The 20,843-nt window shown below is 35.4% G+C and overlaps 1 protein-coding gene across 1 annotated transcript; it reads right to left on the minus strand.

The window, feature by feature from the left end:
- Window positions 1–593: 593 nt before the first annotated feature.
- arap1a (ArfGAP with RhoGAP domain, ankyrin repeat and PH domain 1a) lies at window positions 594–20,543 on the minus strand. Its single transcript, XM_079606814.1, has 29 exons — window positions 20,414–20,543; window positions 19,227–19,262; window positions 18,491–18,576; window positions 18,287–18,388; window positions 18,086–18,152; window positions 15,996–16,116; window positions 15,693–15,886; window positions 15,496–15,605; window positions 14,681–14,880; window positions 14,509–14,594; window positions 14,211–14,393; window positions 13,939–14,113; window positions 13,257–13,364; window positions 12,769–12,904; window positions 12,568–12,670; window positions 11,370–11,544; window positions 11,062–11,271; window positions 10,191–10,406; window positions 9,980–10,085; window positions 9,578–9,725; window positions 8,773–8,841; window positions 8,496–8,579; window positions 8,263–8,380; window positions 7,606–7,719; window positions 6,857–6,987; window positions 6,607–6,689; window positions 6,439–6,474; window positions 2,201–2,264; window positions 594–2,055 (listed from the first exon to the last, which is right to left on the minus strand). The coding sequence occupies exons 2-29, from the start codon at window positions 19,236–19,238 to the stop codon at window positions 2,026–2,028; spliced, it is 3,267 nt and encodes a 1,088-aa protein (XP_079462940.1). The 5' UTR covers window positions 19,239–19,262; window positions 20,414–20,543; the 3' UTR covers window positions 594–2,025.
- Between the last annotated feature and the right edge of the window lie 300 nt (window positions 20,544–20,843).

A 20,843-nucleotide genomic window follows, 5' to 3' on the forward strand; every position in this document is an offset into this window, starting at 1 on the left:
CGACATGGTAGTTTTAGCTCAAATACGTCAAGTCAGTTGCACTGTGGGGAAGAAACGGTTCAATCAAATAAAGGATCATAGACTGTGCGTAAACGTCATCGACTATACTATATGAGGGGCAGAAAATCTGTTGTGACACTTTTATGTATATGCATGCTGTGATCATGGATTTTTGCCTAGCTGCATGCATTGGTTCAGAATTATTTGCAGAATGATGTGCTTTAAAACAATCTGTATTGTAAAAAGAGCTATATAAATAAAAGTGACGACTATAATAAGCAATATTGCTGTTTTGAATAATTTCGCCTGGTGGAAGCATATAGTACAAATCAGACAGTATAGGCAATGATTGAACCTTGTGGAAATCCATTTGTCATGGCAGTCCAGTGGGAATTATAATTGCTTCTGTTCACAAAGTAACCCCTGCCTTGTAAATATGATCTGAACACTCTATGCACCATAACAGAGAGTCAATTTTTCCATTGTCATTGAGTACATTCTGGTTGCAGTATAAAATGCAACACTGAAATGTAAAAATATCATATAAAAATTTTCAAGAATCAGTATTTCAGACAAATAGCATTTTATATCTTAATCAGTACTGTGAAGCTGTCCAATCTGACATTTGAGTTGAAAACAACTTATGGCCAGTGAAAGAGAAATTTAAAACAACAATAGTTGTTCAAAACGGAGTTATAAAAAATGGCTTAAGAACTTGCTGGAAGGAAATTGTACTTTTTCAGATTCTAGTTAGCTAAACACAGTTTTAAGGATGAGGTTAGAGCAACAAAACAGCAGGTGCATTTTAAGATGGTACACTGCATCTATTCTCATATAAATCATTAATTGAGATTAATCCACGGTGGCACTGATCTCTTTCGAGTTTCTTTACAAATTTAGTTTGCCTGCATGTGTTTGTTTTGGACTGTGTTGCCCAAAGCAAAAACTTGGTTTGTACAAGTAAACTTACTTTTTAAAAAAAAATCCAGTTATGATTATTTTAATCCAAGATTTGCCCTTTTAATATACATCTTTCAAGAAACCAACGTATCATTGAATTTGGTTGAATCAAACCACACTACTGAAGTGTAAACTCATAAAATGTGTACCCTGAGTAAAAAAAAAAAAATACTAATATGAATATTTTATCTCAACTCAAAATGACTTTACTCCAGATATGCTTTAGTTTATTGCAATAAAAAAAAAAAAAAAGCAAAATTCAAAAGAGTAATTACATACCTAGTTGGCAAGAATCCAGTCAACACAAGAAGAAATAAATAAAAACATTTGGTTGCATTGGTCTTGTGTCTATGGAGAGCTGAATTTCAGATACCTGATCAAATATGTATACATATCAAGGGAAGTAGGAGTGAGTTTCTGTGGTGACCGAAGTAGGATGGTGAGCACACTTCAGCTATAACTGTGTTCCTGTAGCTCACTTTGAAGGAATGCTAAATATATAGTTTTAATACAATGTCTTTCAGATAAAAGTTCCTGGCAAATGTATGAATGTATCCAGTTTTTAACACCTCGTCATCAAAATGGTCACAACACTTCCTCTCAAAACCGTCAAGGAAAGATTTAATTGTTTCCTCTTATAACAAAATGGCAGGTTTCTGAGAAACGGCAAAGCTTGGGGGTATAGTTCCCCTAAAATTGAAAATGATGTAATTTACTCATCCTCGTATTGTTCCAAACCAATAGGACTTTTGTTCATATTTTTTATATATTTATTTTTTAATCTACACTGGAAATATTGTTTAAAACTGATTCAGAATTAAGGTACAGGTTTTTTTTTTTTTTTGCAATTGATGCCAAAAATACAGGAATTAAAGAGAGGAATTTTATCATTGTCACATTACTCATAATGCAAGAGGTCAGTGTGCTGCTAGTAATAATTCAGAATCTGAGATGGGCACAGTCTGTTTAGAAACGCTTATGTGATGTTTCATTTTTTTTTTTTTTTAGTTTCTTCCATCAGAATAAAATGCTGTTATCCAACCCATCAGCTGCATTGAAGTTATTTCACCAGGAGGGCCAGATGTCACCATTGTACTATGAATAAGAAATTAAAAACCTTTTAGTTGGTTCAATAAAAATGTCACATTTTTAAATGCATATTGTTCTGCATATTTAAATATATATATATATGTATATTTAACTAGAATTCAAACAAATAAGACTGTGCCAGAGGTTATACCTGGATGCTGTAAAATGTGGCTGTCCACTCAGTCAGCTCATCCTCATTCTCACAGCACAGATACCTTAAAGAAAGAAGATCCAGAGACCAAGTAAGGTGAGCAAGGACATGGAGATGTGGTAGAATTTAAATATTCAAGGATGTAGCCAACTAGTAAAATAAATTGTCTAACTGGTCAACTAACTAGTCATTGTTTATTATAACAAAACGGGTCAGAACAAGGATGTTCAATAAAATTTCCTGTCATATGAAAAAATATTTTATAAAATGATTATATGATGTTCTTACTGAGAATGAGTACATTGTTACAAGCATTGTTACAAACACTTCAACATCTAGAGGGTAGGGGCACGTATGTCAGGATGCTGTTTGTTGATTATAGCAGTGCATTTAACACTATCAGACCTTCTATTTTAATATCTAAACTGTTAGACTTAGGCCTCTTTAATTCCATCTGCAGATGGATTCAGGACTTTCTAACAGGCCGTCCACAAACAGTTAGAGTTGGAAATACATACTCAGCCTCTATAGTTTTAAATACCGGAGCACCTCAAGGTTGCTGTCTAAGTCCTCTATTATATAGTCTATACACCTATGACTGCATTTCAAAACATCCCACAAATAGTATTGTTAAATTTGCGGACGATACTACTGTGGTAGGACTGATTGACAGCAATAATGAAACTGCCTATAGGGATGAGGTAAATAATCTGATCACATGGTGTGAAAGAAATAATCTATCCCTTAATGTGGGGAAAACTAAAGAGGTCATCATAGATTTTAGAAGGAATACACCTACACATACACCTGTCTACATCAACAACTCTGCAGTTGGAATTGTAAATATTTTTTAATTTTTAGGCATCCATATTTCAGACTCTCTTTCATGGTCTTTTCATATCACCAGTGCTATTAAGAAGGCACATCAGAGGCTTTATTTTTTGAGGTGTCTTAAGACATATGGTATGTCATCAAACATTTTACAAAAATGTTATCGCTTTACAATTGAGAGTATATTGGCAGGCAATATCACAGTATGGTTTGGCAGGGCTACTTCACTTGATTTGGAACGACTTACAAAAGTGGTTAAAACTGCATCAAAAATTATTGGGGTTCCACTGGAACCACTTCAAAGCATTTATTTAAAACGAAGTACTAAGAAAGCATTAGGTATTATGCGGGATGTCAGTCATCCCGCACATAATCTATTCTCCATACTTCCATCAGGGAGACGGTTGCAGAGCATTCCCACACGCACATCACGCTTTAGAGACAGTTTTTACCCACAGGTTATAAGGTTAATGAATGATAATGGAAGAGGAAGGAGGGTTGAGGCATAGTTATTATGTTTACTGTGTCCGGATGGTTTAATGTTTTTAATTAAATTATGATTGGTGTTGAGAGAGTGCTATGGCACATTGTATTTCATTGCTGTGGTACTTGTACTAATACGCACATGACAATAAACTTGAACTGAACTGAACAAGGCTGTAAGCTTTGGAACATTGGGGGAAACATTTTTTTGTAGGGTCTTGTCACAAATATACTATTGCTATTTAAAGCTGCAGTCCGTAGTTTTTCCTCTTTGACATAAAACATCTCTGTTCGAAATCTGAAATTGCAGTTATTCATGGAATTATCAACTTTACTTGGGTTGTGCCTCAGCACGGAACAGCGCGGATGAATCCAATGTTTTGAGGAGACTGTGCGGCTGTCAGTCACCGCACCGGTGTGGATACTGTCATTTGGAATCACAGATTCTACTTTTTGGAAGTATGACCAACATAAGAATGTTCACTGGAAAATGTCATCGAACAAGTAGCATCTACTTTTGTTCTGACCAACTAAGGGGGGAAAAGTATTGCAGTAAATCGCACTGATTAAATCTAACGATTGCTTATCATATCACGTCAAACCATGCAAATTATACTTTGTTCTCAAATTGTTAATGTTTAACAACATCAGCATTGCGTGACTACATTTAATGCCCTTCCGATATTTATCCTTGTTTTCGCATGGGCCTGGGTGCAGTCTCTTTTTTTCCGTAGCCACTCCAAAGTCTTTTGCATTTTACAAAGGGTGAATCTCCAGTTGTCACTGGTGATTGTCGTTTGAACCTTTCTGGTTCCGCCATCAAATTGATGTTGAATTATATAAAGTGCTGTGAGAAAAGGCTATAAATCTCCACCTTCAATATCCACACACGCAACATAGCCTACTAGCCGAGACTCCTCCTTTATGTGTACAGATGTGACGTAATGACGCAAAGAAATGCTTGAATTTCCCACGGAAATCCACCAGAACCACTGGAGTTAAAAACATTATTAGAAGCTTACCGTTTAGAATTGAGCTGCAAGCAGATAGTTTTGAACACTGGCTGGTTATGTACATGCTCAAATGTATTTTGGATCATTTTTAACCCAAATAAGTTACGGACTGCAGCTGTATTTAAAGCAATTACAGAGTTAAAGGGATTTAATAGAATAAAAAAAATAAAAAAATAAAAAAAATAGCAAAACAACTAGAATTTAGAACTTGAACGTAATGCATTTGAACTATCTGCAAATATATTTTTACTGAAAGACTTTCCATGTTCATTCACAATATGAACACATTCACACTTCATTTTCTAATTCTGCCTAACACTTCATAAAACTATCATAAAACGGTCAAATATTTAATGTTTAGCTCCTTTCGTCTTCCCTCGCACTCATTCAACTAAAGCATCACACTGTACATGCTTGGCTTCTGTAGTACAGTAAAGCCCACCTTCTTTGATTTGATTGGTCATTTTAAACATTTTGACATTAACAAGCACTGTTTTATAGAGCGGTGCATAATGGAGTGCAGTAGAGCACTGTGCTTTTAAGAATGAAAAAAATATAATATTTACGAATCCCCTAAAAGGACATGGTGGCGGAAAAAATATTGGATGGGAGGAAAAAATATTTTTCCCTTTTTTTTATTTTTATTATTCTCTTGCAAAGATATTGGCGATCTCTCGCAAAACCTGATTAATTTTAATTTCATGATAAATAATGATAAAAGACATTTTATCAAACTAAGTGTTGTAGTAAGACCAGTAGGAGACCATTGATGTTCAAACTGAATTTGGTGACACTACAGTGTGTAACATTGAAGTTAATGACTATTTTTGTAGTAATGCTTTTCGGGTTTTGCACTTTGCAGACGGTCCCTTCGGACTCGCCGCCTGCTTAGAGATTAATTTATATTATAATGCTCGTTTTGAGGAAAATTAGGTTGTAGCTCGTTGTCTACGACATTACTATGATTCGAAAGAGGTGTTATTTGTGTTTTAGCAATGGTTAGCTCACAAGTTATTGATCCGAGAAGTTCGAATCTCTGAATATATAACTTAACTGAACTACATGAAATAAGCACTGACCATATTTCTTTATACTTAAGGCAAGACACCCTAGGTGAATAGGGTCAAAAAGATAACTGACATAATCACCATACTTCAGTTGATTGATTACATTGATAATTGCAAAAAAAGGGTATAACAAAATTTACTAAAATGTTATGTTTAAATATGTAAATGAGGCATTATCTAATTAAATGTGCACTAATTTGCACATATTTCTAGAACAAAAATCTGGTCATTGGAACAAGTCAGGTTAAAAAAAAAATGATATATTGGTCAAAGGTTTTTACAGAGGGGATTTTGGAATCTCTATTTATCAAAAATGTACAAAGAAAAAATCTAAACAAATTTAGGGATAAAATGTTATATGAAAATGATACATGTTCAAACGCCTTTGTAAAAACTTTCAGAATATAGATAAGAATAAAACTGTAAAGTTTGGTGCTGCTGAAGTGGAGATTTCCGGCTCATGTAGGAGGAAGGAAAGAAAACAGCCATTAAAGATACTGTAATTTCAATCTACAGACGCAAAGAGATAAAGTGATCTAAAAGATACAGTTAAAAGTGTATTTTGGATGTTTTCTTTCCACTAGTCTGAAAAAACACTTTATGAAAAGCCAAAAATCTCAAAATTGACAGATGCATGAAAAACACAATTTTTGCGAAAGAACGCAAAAGCTCTGAAAAATATTTTTTCCACCACCATGTCCCTTCAGGGGCTCCATAAATATTAGATTGTTGCATGTTGCTTCATATGTCTGCTAAATACTTTTGATGGAAATGTTTGAGGTCCATTATACAACTGACTGTTTAATATTGAAGGAGACTAAATAAAAATCTGCTACAGACTCACCACTGCTGCTTGTCATGAATCAGCATTAGTCCCCATCTGTAAATAAAATAAAATAAAATAAATTACTACACACCACAAACTGCATCTCAGTACATGAGTTTATACTTATGAGAGAAGTGAGATAAGCTCTGGAGTAGATGTTGTGTTTAGGTGCTCTCGGTTCATTACGGAGTGGGTGGATGCAGTTTCCTCCGGCAGCCATGATAGAGCTTGAGCTCTTTGGCAGGATATTCCCTCTCACACTGAGAACCCTAAAAGAGCAGAAGCCTTCAGAGATTAAAGATCGATTCATTCTCTTTAGTTTTTCACTCATTCAGTCTGCCAGTGTATTTATTGCTTCAGATAAGTTTATGAATTTGTTATGCTTAATGCAGCTGGTGTGTAACCATACAGTGAATGTTTACACTTTTACACACACCTGTAGTTCCTTGTGCAGTCTGAAGGTGTTGCCAGAAAGCTCACAATGACGAAGGTGGAAGTTTCTGCTACTTTCACTTTTAACCTCACAGACCCGCAATGGCCCACTCTTGCTCAGATTCACCTTATTCTCTACACACACACACACACACACACACACACACACACACACACACACACACACACACACACACACACACACACACACACACACACACACTAGCAAACAACTACTGCACTGCTCCTAAATCAACTTAAGCAATGTTAATACTATTACTCAGGTAATTTCTTATTCACTTAATTGTTGTGCATTCTTTATTGCACCATATTATGTGCACTGCACTACACTACCAGTAAAAAAGTTAGAATACACTTGATTTGGAGTCTAGAATTCTTGTGACCTTATTAACATTTTGAGCAAAAAAGTATATTGCTTATATATAAGTATATATGGAGGTTTTGTAGACAGAAACAATGAGCCAAAATAAGAATCTCGTTGCAAAATTAAAATGTACTTAAAAAGCATCTCAGAAGCTACAATATCGGATATTAACTAAATTAAAACTATTTCTGAATGCAAACAGATAAATTAACATTGTAAAGAAGAATTTAAATGTGTATTTTTCAATATTTTTGGAATATCTTGTGATGCATCACACTGATTTTTTTTTTCACCCTTCTCATAATCTATGATGAATAAAATAGATTTTCAAAGACACTATGCATTGGTGTTTGTGTGACAAGACATACCCAGGTACCTCATGATGCTGATGATGTATTGATTCCTCTTAATCAACAGGTGGCAGTGACAACTAAGAGAGAAATAGAGTGGCAAGACTCTTTCCTGGTAATGCAGTGTTCTCTCTATTATAAAATAAAGTAAAATTCCACTCATCAAAAAAAAAAAAACACATCCAAACAACTGAATTTCCTAATCACCAAGTACAGTTACCACATTCGGAGTCATGTCCAAAAGAGAAAGCTCCCATATTCATAAACTCCATTTTGAACAAGACACCATGATTTGGTACAACAGAATATTATATTAAAAATTAAACAACAACTAATGTTAAAATGCACTTTCAATTTAAACCAAGAATGTTAGATGAATTAAAGCTTTTGTCATTGTTCCCTATTGCACTGGACCAAAAGCAGACCATGTTTGATTGGCTGTATCATGGCCAAGTTTATCTAAAATCATTTAGGTGTCATATTTGAATTTTAAACCAGTAGTTTTTGCCTATTAACATAGAACTAAAGCAATAAACTAAAGCAAATAAAGCAAATCAACATGGCACTAAAATGAATCAATCAGAAAAACAACTAAAATATTAAAAAACAGAAAGGTCATTCTTATTTTCATGTGTCATTGATCAGTGCCACTTTCAGAATAGGATAAAATCTCACCCATGCCCTCTTTCTCTAGAATCTCATAGCAGCTCCAGAACTCTTCATTGGCTTGCTGAATTCCTTTAAGCTCCAGAACCACAGAAACCAACTTGAATACTGTCATATCCGCCGCAACCTAACACAGAGTACACACAAAGAAAACTTCTACACTGATCTGGAACAAACAGAGGTGTAGTCCACACAGGTAAAGTACATAATTACATAAATTTAAGTTAGGATTAAATGCCCACCTGAACGAGAACATCTGCACCCTCCTCTTTCTTCTCCAGGTAAACAGCACAAATGGTACTGGATGGAGTTCGACTCAAGCTCCTCTGAAATATAATCAAGTCAGCAATTTATGTCAAATATCTCAGAAATACAATAATTCATCAAAGACTTTCAGTATCGCCATCAAATCAATATGAGGAGTTATTTACACAAACACACAGATTTTAGAACTCATTATTAACAGCATTTAAAAATGCCCTCAACATAATAAAGCCCATGTGTCCTGTGAACTCTGACCTGGGACTTGTGTTTATTCAGGATGACAGACGTCATGTTTAACTGCCTCTGAAGGTCAGACTCTGAGACCTGTGAAAGAAGCTTCATCTCAGTCATCATTCTTCAGCTTATTAACACCATTTTCGAAATATTCCTAATTAATATTTAATTGATAAGTGCATCAGTTGATCTTTATGTCAGTGTGTGAATCAAACTTCAATTACAATTACATCGTCAATTACATTTAACAGTTAAAAAAGTAAAACTGCATGCATTTTGTGAAAAGATAGTTTTGGTTCTATTTAGGCTATACTAATCTACATGGATGAATGCTATTCTAGGCACTGCTGTACATTTGGATACAGGATATCTTATCAGATCGGATAGACAAGTAAATAATGTATTTATTACATTATTTTACATTAAAATAATAGTGTATTTTATAATGGGTGACTCCCTGGAGGTTTGCCATTTTTAATGACCCGTAATCCATTTTTAATGACTTTCAGCTTCATGCTACCCGCAGCCGGAGCTTCTTTTCTGTGTACTACAGATATGATGCGACACACATGGGTAAATTACGAATGTATGCAATTTCCTGCAAAATCCGTGCCGCCAACTCTAAAATTGTAATTATTATTATAAGTTTATCAAAGTATATTAGGGTAAAGACATAGTTTGGATTTTTTTTTTTTCCTAAAATTGTTTTTATTTAAAAAAAAGTTTAAAATAATGTAGCTTTAACTTTATACAATAATAACTGAATTAACAATCATCAAATGTAATTAACTAATGTGATAAGTGCCAACATTATAGACAGACTCACATTAAAAATGCTGCAGTAGTTTTGGATCAATTCATCCATCACCTGAGATGGTGTGACATCTGTTCCATCTGTCTGAAAAAGTGTTGGACCGAATACAATGCCAAGGTTTCGTACAGTCATCTGATTCTCATCACACAGGTGCTGAACACTGACAAAGCAGAAATTTCAGGTCAAGTTCTTGGATGTACTACTAACAATAACTACATATCCAACTACATTCCTTATGATCAATTCAAATCAACCAGTCGTAGTCACAGAAATATTTTTAAAGCATATTAAACACTATCTATCCTATCTAGTCTTAGGGATGCTTAGAAGTTATCAACTATTGTTTTATAGTGATTTGGTTAGTACTTTGTAGCTTTTAGACAGCTGAGCAAATCACATGTCATATTAATATACCAAACCAGATGGTGTATGAGGACTCTGAGTGTTTCTCTGTTAACATCTGGGAGGTTTGAGAGGAGAATCTTGTATGTATTAATCTTCTCACTTCTGTTCTCCAGACCTGCAGAGTGTTAAAAAAGTTACTTGCTTACAGTAGTGTTGGGCTACTCCCACTTTCTAAGCAGTTTTAAACATCTCATCTTACATTACTCCAATTTTTATTCACCTGCAGCTCTTAGCCAGCTGTTGCTGTTCTCTTGTCCGTTTAACACTCCGTCTTTGACCTCCCTGAGAAATCGTTTTAGCGTGTTAGCCACATCTTCCACAGAATACTCAGACTCACACCACGTTACACTCCGTGCATCATTTTGAAATCTCTCCAGCAGTTTGGTCACATGAGAATGAATGCCACTCTTTCGGTAGATTCCTGGTAACAACAGTCCTAAAAATAAAAAAAGGTGACATTATGTTTGTGTTTTGAGTATACCAAATCTTGCCATTTAGTTTATAAAATTCTATTTCCCTACTTTTAGGAGTGTGATTTACCTGGTGGCAGTATGAAGAAAAATAATTGTATCTAGTTGAGTACGCTTTAATTAGAAAGTCACCATGAATTCACAATGGACAATTCTTATTTTTTATGGAATATTGCAGTATTTTTTATAAATGATTTATGTGTGCACATCATTATTTTTTTTTATTTTTTTTATTCATGTGCCCTTGTAATCTTCCCTTCCCTCTTCCAGCTACATCTCTTCTCTTCCCTTTTACTCATATGAGATTGCAGATACCACAAACCACAATGGTGGTCCGGACAAAATCAAGTCCTGCCCACTCGAATATACATCACAATAGGGAAGAAAAGACCAGCTAAACTTCTGTTTTATGTCGACTTTAATAGACAAAGAACAATAATAGACTAGTGTCTATTCACACCCACTCACGATTTCTACCCAATTAAAATATTTCAGAGCTTAGCATAAATAGAAATATGTTTTAGCTCATTTTAATGCTTGTTTTGTCCTATTTTAAATAATTTTTCATTTCTATAACAGAATTTATGCTTTCTTCTGTAATGTAAATGTGTGTTTGTATACCGTAACGTGTTATGTGGTCCAGGCAGCGGTCAATAGTCACAGGGACACCCAGGTCAGTGAGTTGCTGCTGGGATAGCAACTGATCTCCAGCACCAGATTTCTGCTGAATGTAGGTCTGCCAGCCCACAAAATGAGGCCTGCGGTCAGCCAGCAAATGCAGGGGTCCACCCCGCCACACCATCACCAAGGAGTCAGAACTGTCAGAAAGAGCTACATACACACACACATTAATATATATATATAAACGTATAGTAAATATAAATTTCATATAGTGTCAGATCGGCACATGATTGTGTGCTGTAACTCACTGAGTGTGACCAGCTTGCGCAGATCGATTGTTTGTACGTTGTCTTCCAGTAACGCATGCAGTTTGAAGCCGCTCAGGCAAAACCAACCAATGCCATGGCTTCCCTCGGTGCAGCGCAGGCGACCCAGACGATCACAGGTTCCACACACATCAAACAGTGCAGGAGGCAGCACAGCCTAAATAAAAAGGAAGTGGGTCCGTTTATTTTTCTCCTTTGCCAACATATTAGAATATAAAATTACCATTTTATTTCATAATGATATTTGCATAATATAAAGAAACTTTACAGAACAATGCATGGAAGGCTGCAAGGAAGTAGAGATGAACATTTAGAAATAAAAAATTATTAGATATGTTTTTGAAAGAAGTCTCTTATGCTCACAAAGGCTGCATTTATTTGATAATAATACAGTAAAACAGCATTAATATTGTGTAGTATAATAGCATAATATATACCACTATAATGTTGTGAAATATTATTGCAATTTGAAATGACTGTTTTCTATTAAACATATTTCAAAATGTAATTTATTCCTGTGATGGAAAATAAACTGGTCTTATTATTACTTAATGATGAAAACAGTTGTTCTGCTTAATATTCTTGTGCAAAACACTAATACTTTTTTCAGGATTCTTTGATAAATGGGAAATAGAACTCTTTTGTAACATTATTAATGTCTTTACGGCTTAAAGGGAGAGTTCACCTAAAAATTCTGTCATCATTTACTCATCCTCAAGAAGTTCCAACCCTGTTGTATGAATTAATTGTTCTGCTGTACACAAAAGAAGATATTTTGCAGAATGTTTGGTTACCCATATTCAATGGGCCCCACTGACTTCCATAGTATGGGAAAAAATATTATGGAAGTCAATGGGGCCCATCAATTGGTCGTTTGGTTACCCACATATCTTCTTTTGTGTTTAGCAGAAGAAAGAAGTTCATACAGGTTTAGAACAACTTTAGGGTGAGTAAATGATGACAGATTTTTCAATTTTAGGTGAACCATCCCTTTAATGTTAATGTATTGTGTCCATGCAGAATAAAAGTATTAATATATTTTAAATAAAAAAGCACACCCTTTTGGTCCAGTTTGAAAACCCCAAGTCTACAGCTCTTGTTTGTCCTCTCAATATGGTATTTTCAAACGAGTGGTGAAAAACGTGTTTAAAAAAACTAAATAAATAAATAATTTGATCACCATGGCAATAGCCCGGATCCAGTTCTTGGCAATGCTGCCATCATCGGTTCCAAACAGGTAGACTTTCCCCTCCTCAGAGTACAACTCAAAGGTGTGCTCATAGCTGCCAGCCAATTAGAGAGAACATGATAAATATAGCGCACAACGGGATTCATGTGGTAAAAGTAAACTAAATTAAGGTTAAAGGTCATGCTTTATTACCCATGTTTCCCTGGGCTGTTGACAGAGAGGCAGATGATCTCACTGGTCTTCATGCCACCACACTTGTTGAGGCTCTGTTCATTCTTAAAGTAGCTAAACATTCCATCACCAAGACAACACCAACGCTGAGAGAAATCTACAATAGTCACACAAAAGGTTCACACACACACACACACACACACACACACACACACACACACACACACACACACACACACACACACACAATGAAAACTTATAGATTACTAAAGCCTAAAAAGCCTACACTAAGCTATTACATTTGAAAATGTCCTAAAACAGTAAAAAAAGGTTAATATAATTAAAATGTTAATTCATGACTTTTCATGATATGAAAGTTTAACTTTAGTCTAATTTTGGAAGACAAACACATCCTCACCAGCACACAAGGCTTAGTATGCTTGAGATTCACTGGACAGTCATCATACAGCAATTTACTAAACCAATGAAACTACGAGGGCTCCACGCACCTGCTTTGGTTTTGTGGTCTGTGATTGGCCGAGCTGATGAGCCAGTCTTAAAAAGGTAGCCAGAATGTGATCGAATTGACACATCCTTAACCACTGGTGTAAAAGACTCTGATGAAGAACAAAACAAGATGAGTTTAGACATAAAAGCTGAACCCATGACTCTTCTGAACCTGTGTATCTAAACACATATACATTAGAGTTACACAATGAGGTTCTAATATTTAAAAACATATATCATTTTTAGTTGGTGCCGATAGCCTGGTGGGCAGCGCACAGATATATTGTCCCATTGCATTTTGCGGCCTGAGTTCGAGTCCTGACTGATACGCTTTTGCTTATCCCGTCCCCCTCTCACTCCCACACTTTACTTCCTGTCTAAATACTCGACTGTAATAATGAAAGGCAAAAACCTAAACAAATAAATCTTTAAACTGATGCTGGTTAAGCTCCATCCACACACAGAATATAATCAGCATCTTTTGACCCACTACATCAACATCTCTCATCATGGGTGTGGGGGAACGAATTCTGACAGCTAGATTGTTTGCCGTCGGATTCTGTTCCCCCCATAATTCTTACACAATGCGGTTCCAATATTTAAAAAACTGATTTAGATTTTCTTATGCTGATAGCCTGGTGGGGAGCAAAAAACTAAGTTCAAGTTGTGTATGTATTTGTGCACCTGAGTTCAAGTTCTGCATAAGTAGCTCCACTTGTACCATTTGGCCACTATGTTTTGCTAGAGACAGTGGAGAAGGAAATTCTGGGATACCAGTGTTGCACTTGATATCCGCCCCACAATTCAGCAGCGAGAGAGTATCCAACAAATCAGCTAACTGCACCGCTGAACACAGAGCCTAAGAAAACCCAGGAAAACCAGACATGAGAGAGCAGAACGTTCATTTGATGTGCATTTAATGTCTTTTATTTGGCATTTAGATAGAATTGACTAACTCTGTTGAGCGCCTCCTGTTGACCAAAGAGTATGTGGTATTTGCGATATTTTCCATTCTTGTATTTTGCGGTTATGTGTTTGAGACGTTGCTCGCTGTTAGCGTTCGCACGGAGACTTTCACTCGGGGGAATATTCGCTCCCCAGAACTGATTAGCTTTGCCGTTACCCAGCAGCAGAAAAACCTGGCAGCACAAAATGAGATTATCAGACATCATCCAGAAAGAGAACAGCACAACTGCTACTGCAAAGCATCAATATAACTCTCAGATGTGACTGGATGCATCACATTCATTGTACCCTGATGAGGTCATCAGTCCACACTCGTTCATCCAACTTCAGACTGCGAACCTTTGACACGTTCTGGCCCAGGCTTCTGTGTAAACCTGTTATCACACAAATGTGTACGCATTTATGAGCAGACATATACAGTACATAGCTACTGTTGTCATTTGTTAATATTTGTGTGTACCTGCACATTTTTCACACAGCAGAACACACAAGTTGATTGACGCCCACTCTGGCATCGAAGAGCTGCAGTCCGCACAGAAACGGTTTGATGGCACACGCCAAATGCTCTCACACACTCCATCACATGACAGAGAGCGACTCACACACTCATTAAGTAACTCACACCATTTCTGCTTCTCACTCACTGAATTTGCCACAAAACTACAAACGGAGAGAGAGAAGCATACAAATTAAGTTAAAGCTATTTTAATTGATGTAGGGAGTTTAAAGTTTCATCAATGAGTTTTTGGTCTATTTGGTTTAATCAAGTAAAAAACACTGATTAATGTCATGTCCATACAAAATGCCATCCTTGAACGGACCTTCTTATCTAAAGCACATTTTTTGCGACATCCACGCTTCAGTAAATTTGTTTGAAGAAACTTCAGGGAATAAAACTATGACACTGCATTTGTTCCTCTCAAAATAAAACCATATTATCTGAATGGTACACACTGGAAAAACAATATTCCTAATCAGTGTTCCATTAAAAATTCTTAAAACTAGTTTTGAATAAATCTCACTAAAACTATTTTAAAATGAAATCGCAGTCCGAGGGGTGTGTGGGGTTGGGGATGGTTGGGGGGTTCACCCTCGGTTCAAATCATGGTCCATGGTGCTGGGCCTGATACAAATGTTTATTTTTTATTTTTTAATAAAAATAAAAGCTAATTAAAAAATATTAATAAATACTATAGTAGTATATAAATAATACAAAATAACTGAACAAATGCTTTCCAGTTTTGTGTGCAAAAAGTGAAAAGTTGCAGTGTTTACCTGAATGCTCTGTATGGAGTGGTGAGCGTGAAAGAGCGCTTCTTTTCTCCATCTCTCACATTGGCCATTCGCATGTCTATGTCAGTGATGCCTACACCCTGAAAATATTCCTATATACAAAACATAAACACAACTAATCTATCAAATACACCCCCCAAAACATTTAGAAAGACAATTATTCACATTCAGACTCACACCTCGTGGCTTCTGAAGAGGAACAGTTTGTCCCTGCTGATAATTGTGTAGACTTTGGTGCGTGGTGACATCTCCAGGTTGCCCTCGAAACAAATATTCACACTACCGTTCTTAAAGAACAGATTCCGGGGCTCCAGACTATTTTTGCGATCACTCAGAATCTTTTCAATGCAACCCACCCAGTCATTTCTTTCCTCTGTGAAAATACACACACAATATAAATGTATGAAATTCATTATATTAAAAAAAGATGTGTCAGAGACATTTTGCAAGTTGGTCAGAAGAAAACATTGACAAATACACACGAGTGCTTTTTGCTCGAAATTGGAAAATCCGGCTCTGACAGTGAAGCTCAAATTGTTTATCTTCGACACTGGCCACCTTATTGACAGATTCCAGAGACACCATCCCTCTGGAGTACACCTCCTGTCACACAAAGAGAAAGAGAAATTCTTTAACACCCTGTATTACACTTAAGTCAAGTTTATTGAAATTCCATTCAAATGTTGTTTCACAGGGTCTGCAACCAGGACAATAAAGGCACACAATGCACAATGCTATACTGTAAGTGTAAACAATAAATACTATACTCAATAAATAAATATAAAAACAAAAGGGATCAGGGGATACATATAGCATATTTGGAAATTGAATTGTTCCCTATTTTTTACTATTAATTTGCCTTTGGCGCCATCTATTGCTCACTAAGTATAATATTGTTATGTGTACATATTACAAACATTAATATAACATTATAATGTGGTGGTGCCTAAATTCAGCTGTAGTATTTAAAATTATATTTTAGTTTATAGTGTGTGTGTTTTTTTTAGTTTAGTTAAACAAAACATTATCAGATAATCAGTATTGGCCAAAATTGACAGAGTTATAGAGTAATGATACAGTAGTTGTGACAGTTGTAATAATAAATCAGAGTTGGAGTGCAGAGGGCTGGCAGCGGAGAAAAATGTAATTCCTGATCATATTATTTGATTATTACTATCTCAGTGCGAGTGTACAACTTTCAATATATGCCTCTTTTCTTTTTTTACAGTCTGACTCTGAACACTGAAAGTGCTGTTAGGCTGCATAAACTAGGTCAGCCAGAACCAGGAACACTTCCTAATTCCTATAACACCTGATGCACTCATTACATCATAAGAAGAATGGCATCTACGCTAATGCTAGTCTTTCTGTTTATCCGAGGTTTACTGTAGTTAGCCGGATGTGGGCCGTATCCAGATCAGATGGAGGACCTGCGCCTAGACACGACCACAACGCATCCCTAAAGTGTCAGCAGAGATTGTGTCAATAGACTCTCCCCTGTGAAGGCCTCATCGACACGACAGCCATCGGTGCTGATCCTCAACAAACCCGGCATCTCCATACTGGTGTGATGACTCTGATCTTCAACCAGATGGAACTGGATAAATATTTTGAATGTTCCAATCCAATCTGACTTCTGACCTGTAATGCTGCCTGAAACACTGTTTGTTTGTCAGGGGGCCAGAGGAGAACTGGCCCCCAGACTGAGCCTGGTTTCTCCCAAGGTTTTTTTCTCTCCATTGATGTACCTGATGTAGTTTTAGTTCCTCGCCACTGTCGCCTTTGGCTTTTGGCTTGCTTAGTTAGAGACACTTAATATTAAACAATATTTTTGATCTGCCTGCATTGACACCATTATATGAGAACTGAACGAAGACATCACTGTTTTCTACGGAGCGGCTATATATATATATATATATATATATATATATATATATATATATATATATATATATATAATTAACAACTTTTTTACAACAAAAATGAACCATCACTGAACTTGCTTAAGCTGGACTATGATGCTATTTTCTTCTAGATCAACAGCAGAAACAAACTTTGTTGCATTAATATGTTATCACTGTAAAGCTGCTTTGAAACAATCTGTATTGTAAAAAGCGCTATATAAATTAAGGTGACTTGACTAAGGTTTCTAAAAACATCTGGCAATTGATAAACTTTCTAAATTCCAGAACATTTAAGTCCATATATTTAATAGTTGTGACTGAAACCAGGCAGAAATACATTCCAGTTTTTTTAGTGCCCTCTCGTTTTTAGTATATCATCATTTAGTAATTATCATCATCCCCTCTCTCCATTCCGATCAGCTTGTTTGTACAATAAATACTTAACTTCCTTAAATAAAACAAGACTGGACTTTTTTTATAGTCATTAAAAATGTGTCCCGTGAACGAGGAAATCTTTATATTTATTCTGATGGGAAGGATCTTATTGTTATTCAAGATATTATTATTTTTTTATTCAAGATTTTTAATTACCAGGAGGATATAGCAAAATATTTACTCACATGGATGTATGGATAAAGAAGAAAATTTTTTTAAAAAAAATGTTTTACCTTGATGTATTGAAAATATCTCAAATATTCTGAATCCAGCTGCACCCATCGACGCTGGTACTTGCCACTGAAATTACAAACACAAATATTATAAAACATAGATTAATATAGTAATTATAAATGTAAATAAAACCACATATTTCAGAAAAGAGGCTTAGTTATAAAGTCGTAAAAGACACTTAAGTCACAATTCTTTCTTACACTTTTGGAGGAGTTTTCTCCAGCCAGCCAGTTTTAATAATCTGACGGAACTCCTCTGAGAAATCAGGAAACTCTGTACATCGGATATCAATACTGTCCTCACTAAGATAAACAAACGCTGTATTAATACAACAGTTTTAAATTAAATTATCCACACAACAGAATAAAAAAAATGTTTAAAAAAATTGCGCTTCATGCACACACCGCTCTCTTTGAGCGACTGTCTCTTTTTTGTCCTCTTCAACTTTCAGGTTGATGGAACACTTCTGCATGTCTCGCAATGGATCCTCCTGTTGGAAGACAAACAACCGTTGATGAAAATGATAAATAAAAACACCATTGTTTAAAATTTTGGGGTCAGTAAGAATAGGAAAATTATTTTATCAAAAGTGACATGAAAGACTTTAATAATTTTACAAATAAATTATAATGCTGTTCTTTTGATGTTCTATCGAATAAACGTGTGATGTATCACAGTTTCCACAAAAATATTAAGCATAACTGTTTTCAACATAACTGCATTCAACAACATTGAAGACTGCAGGAATGATACTGAAAATTCAGCTTTGCCATCACAGGAAAAAATTACATTTAAAATATATTCAAATAGAAAACAGACATTTTAAATTGCAATAATATTTTACAATATTACTGTATTTTTAAGAAAATGCATGCAGCCTTGATGAGCATAAGACACTTTCTCCAAAAACATTTAAAAAATCTTACCAACACCAAACTTTTGACCTGTAATATATATTTAGCAAGAACTTTGTTGTATAAAAGAATATTTATTAGACAAAAACTAAAGATGTACTATGATGAACTTGATGGCACAGCTGTGAGTGTGAGTGGTACATTTTCTCTAAAATACAGGCCCAATAGAATGGCTATTTAACCAACTGTCACATAGACAGAACAATATACACACTCAAAAATGTACCTTTGAAGCCATGTTCTGGGATTGTGGTGTGTGTACCTTTGAAGGACGCAGAACACATTAATCAATTAATTATCAAAGCAAGTCCATTAACCAACAAAAAAACAATGAAGAACATAAGAATAACATGTGGCTTCTTTGACATGTTGGAAATATTTATAAAATACAGGACGATCAGGTTTTTCCTGGCACAGTTTAAAACCATCTTGAGTCTTGAAATAATGACAAATAAAACAAAATAAAATGAAGGGACTCTAAAAAAAGATGTCTGGTTGTCTTCATTATATTATTCAGGATAATCATTTTTAGCATTAGTTTTGAGTTGTAATAAGGAATATTTCCACCCCATTTTACATAAATGACTCTGAAAAAACAACAATCTGGACAATGCTTAGCATGCCGTATGACCTATAACTTCACTGCGCTTAACCCTGATACTATCAACCCTGATGTAAGGCTATGACATTAATTACACAAATAGAAAAACATCTCTTCCGCCTCACCCAAATTTACTGTAACACACACAATGAAGCCACCAAACCTGATGCACAGCATTTCTCAGTTCCTCAGCTCAGACATTAAGAAACATACAACTTTTGAAAGATATCAGAAGTAACAATAGGCCTAGTCCTTTCAGTGCACACAATAATGCTGTTCTTCACTGTGGTTAAGTATGGGAAGTAAGCTCAGATTGGTGTTCTTCATGAAACCAAGATGATGGCTAAAAAAAAAAAAATCCGCTTCGACCATTCCGCTTGAGTGCACAAACACACACAATAAAAAGCACACACACCGACACACACACACACACACACACACAAATATATACAAAAACTGAGGTCATAATTAAAAACATTCTACCTACACCTAACTGTTTACAAAAATGCACACGTGCAGAAATAGACACACATTTGATAGGAATAAAGATTAGTTTAATATTAGATACTGGTAAAATATCACACCCAGAGTACACTTTATAGATTTAAACTGAATGGTTTACTTCAGAGCTAGCGTTTAAGAAACATAAAACATGCACGCACACACACATCCAATCTCAAAACAACACATTATTGAAAAATCTATATATAATCATCCTTACTAGTAGCCTACTGTCATTACTTAGTGATATCCGTTAAAATTGTGCTACAGTTTATGATGTTAGTACCAGATAAAAGAAGAGAATAAGTTACCTGTGTGCAGTCAAATCTGTGCCAAGCCCTACTGCATTACAAGGCATTTATAAACGTACGTGTGTGTGCGCGCGCGCTCAGTCGCTCACAGAGCTCTATTTTGGAAAATGAGGAAGTTTATGACTCGGTGACAGAACCATACCTGCAATTCTTCAGATAAATGTATAAAAACTATTATACTTTTCGCTTCAAAAGCACTGCTTTCAATTCTGTGAGTTGAGCTAATATCAACATTTATTGGCCAAACAAACTCATTGCTTTTTGAAACTATGAAGCATATAAATGTTGAAATTCTGCAATTGAATTTTTTTAATTATTTTTTTTATCTTTGAAACATAGCCTACGTATAAGGGCACAATGTAACTGTAGGCCTACTTACTGCCATCTAATGGCTGCAGCAGGGGTTGTTATAAGAGTTCTTTTGAGGTAG

Source organism: Phoxinus phoxinus (genome assembly GCF_949152265.1).
Source record: "Phoxinus phoxinus genome assembly, chromosome: 3".
Classification (NCBI taxonomy): domain Eukaryota; kingdom Metazoa; phylum Chordata; class Actinopteri; order Cypriniformes; family Leuciscidae; genus Phoxinus; species Phoxinus phoxinus.

Excerpts from the sequence above, each read along its gene's own strand:
- arap1a (XM_079606814.1), bottom strand. Across the intron at positions 6,988-7,605 it reads CAGCATCATGAGGTACCTGG|AGAATAAGGTGAATCTGAGC; the intron begins GTATGTCTTGTC and ends GTGTGTGTGTAG. Across the intron at positions 6,475-6,606 it reads AAACTGCATCCACCCACTCC|ATGGGGACTAATGCTGATTC; the intron begins GTAATGAACCGA and ends TTTTATTTACAG.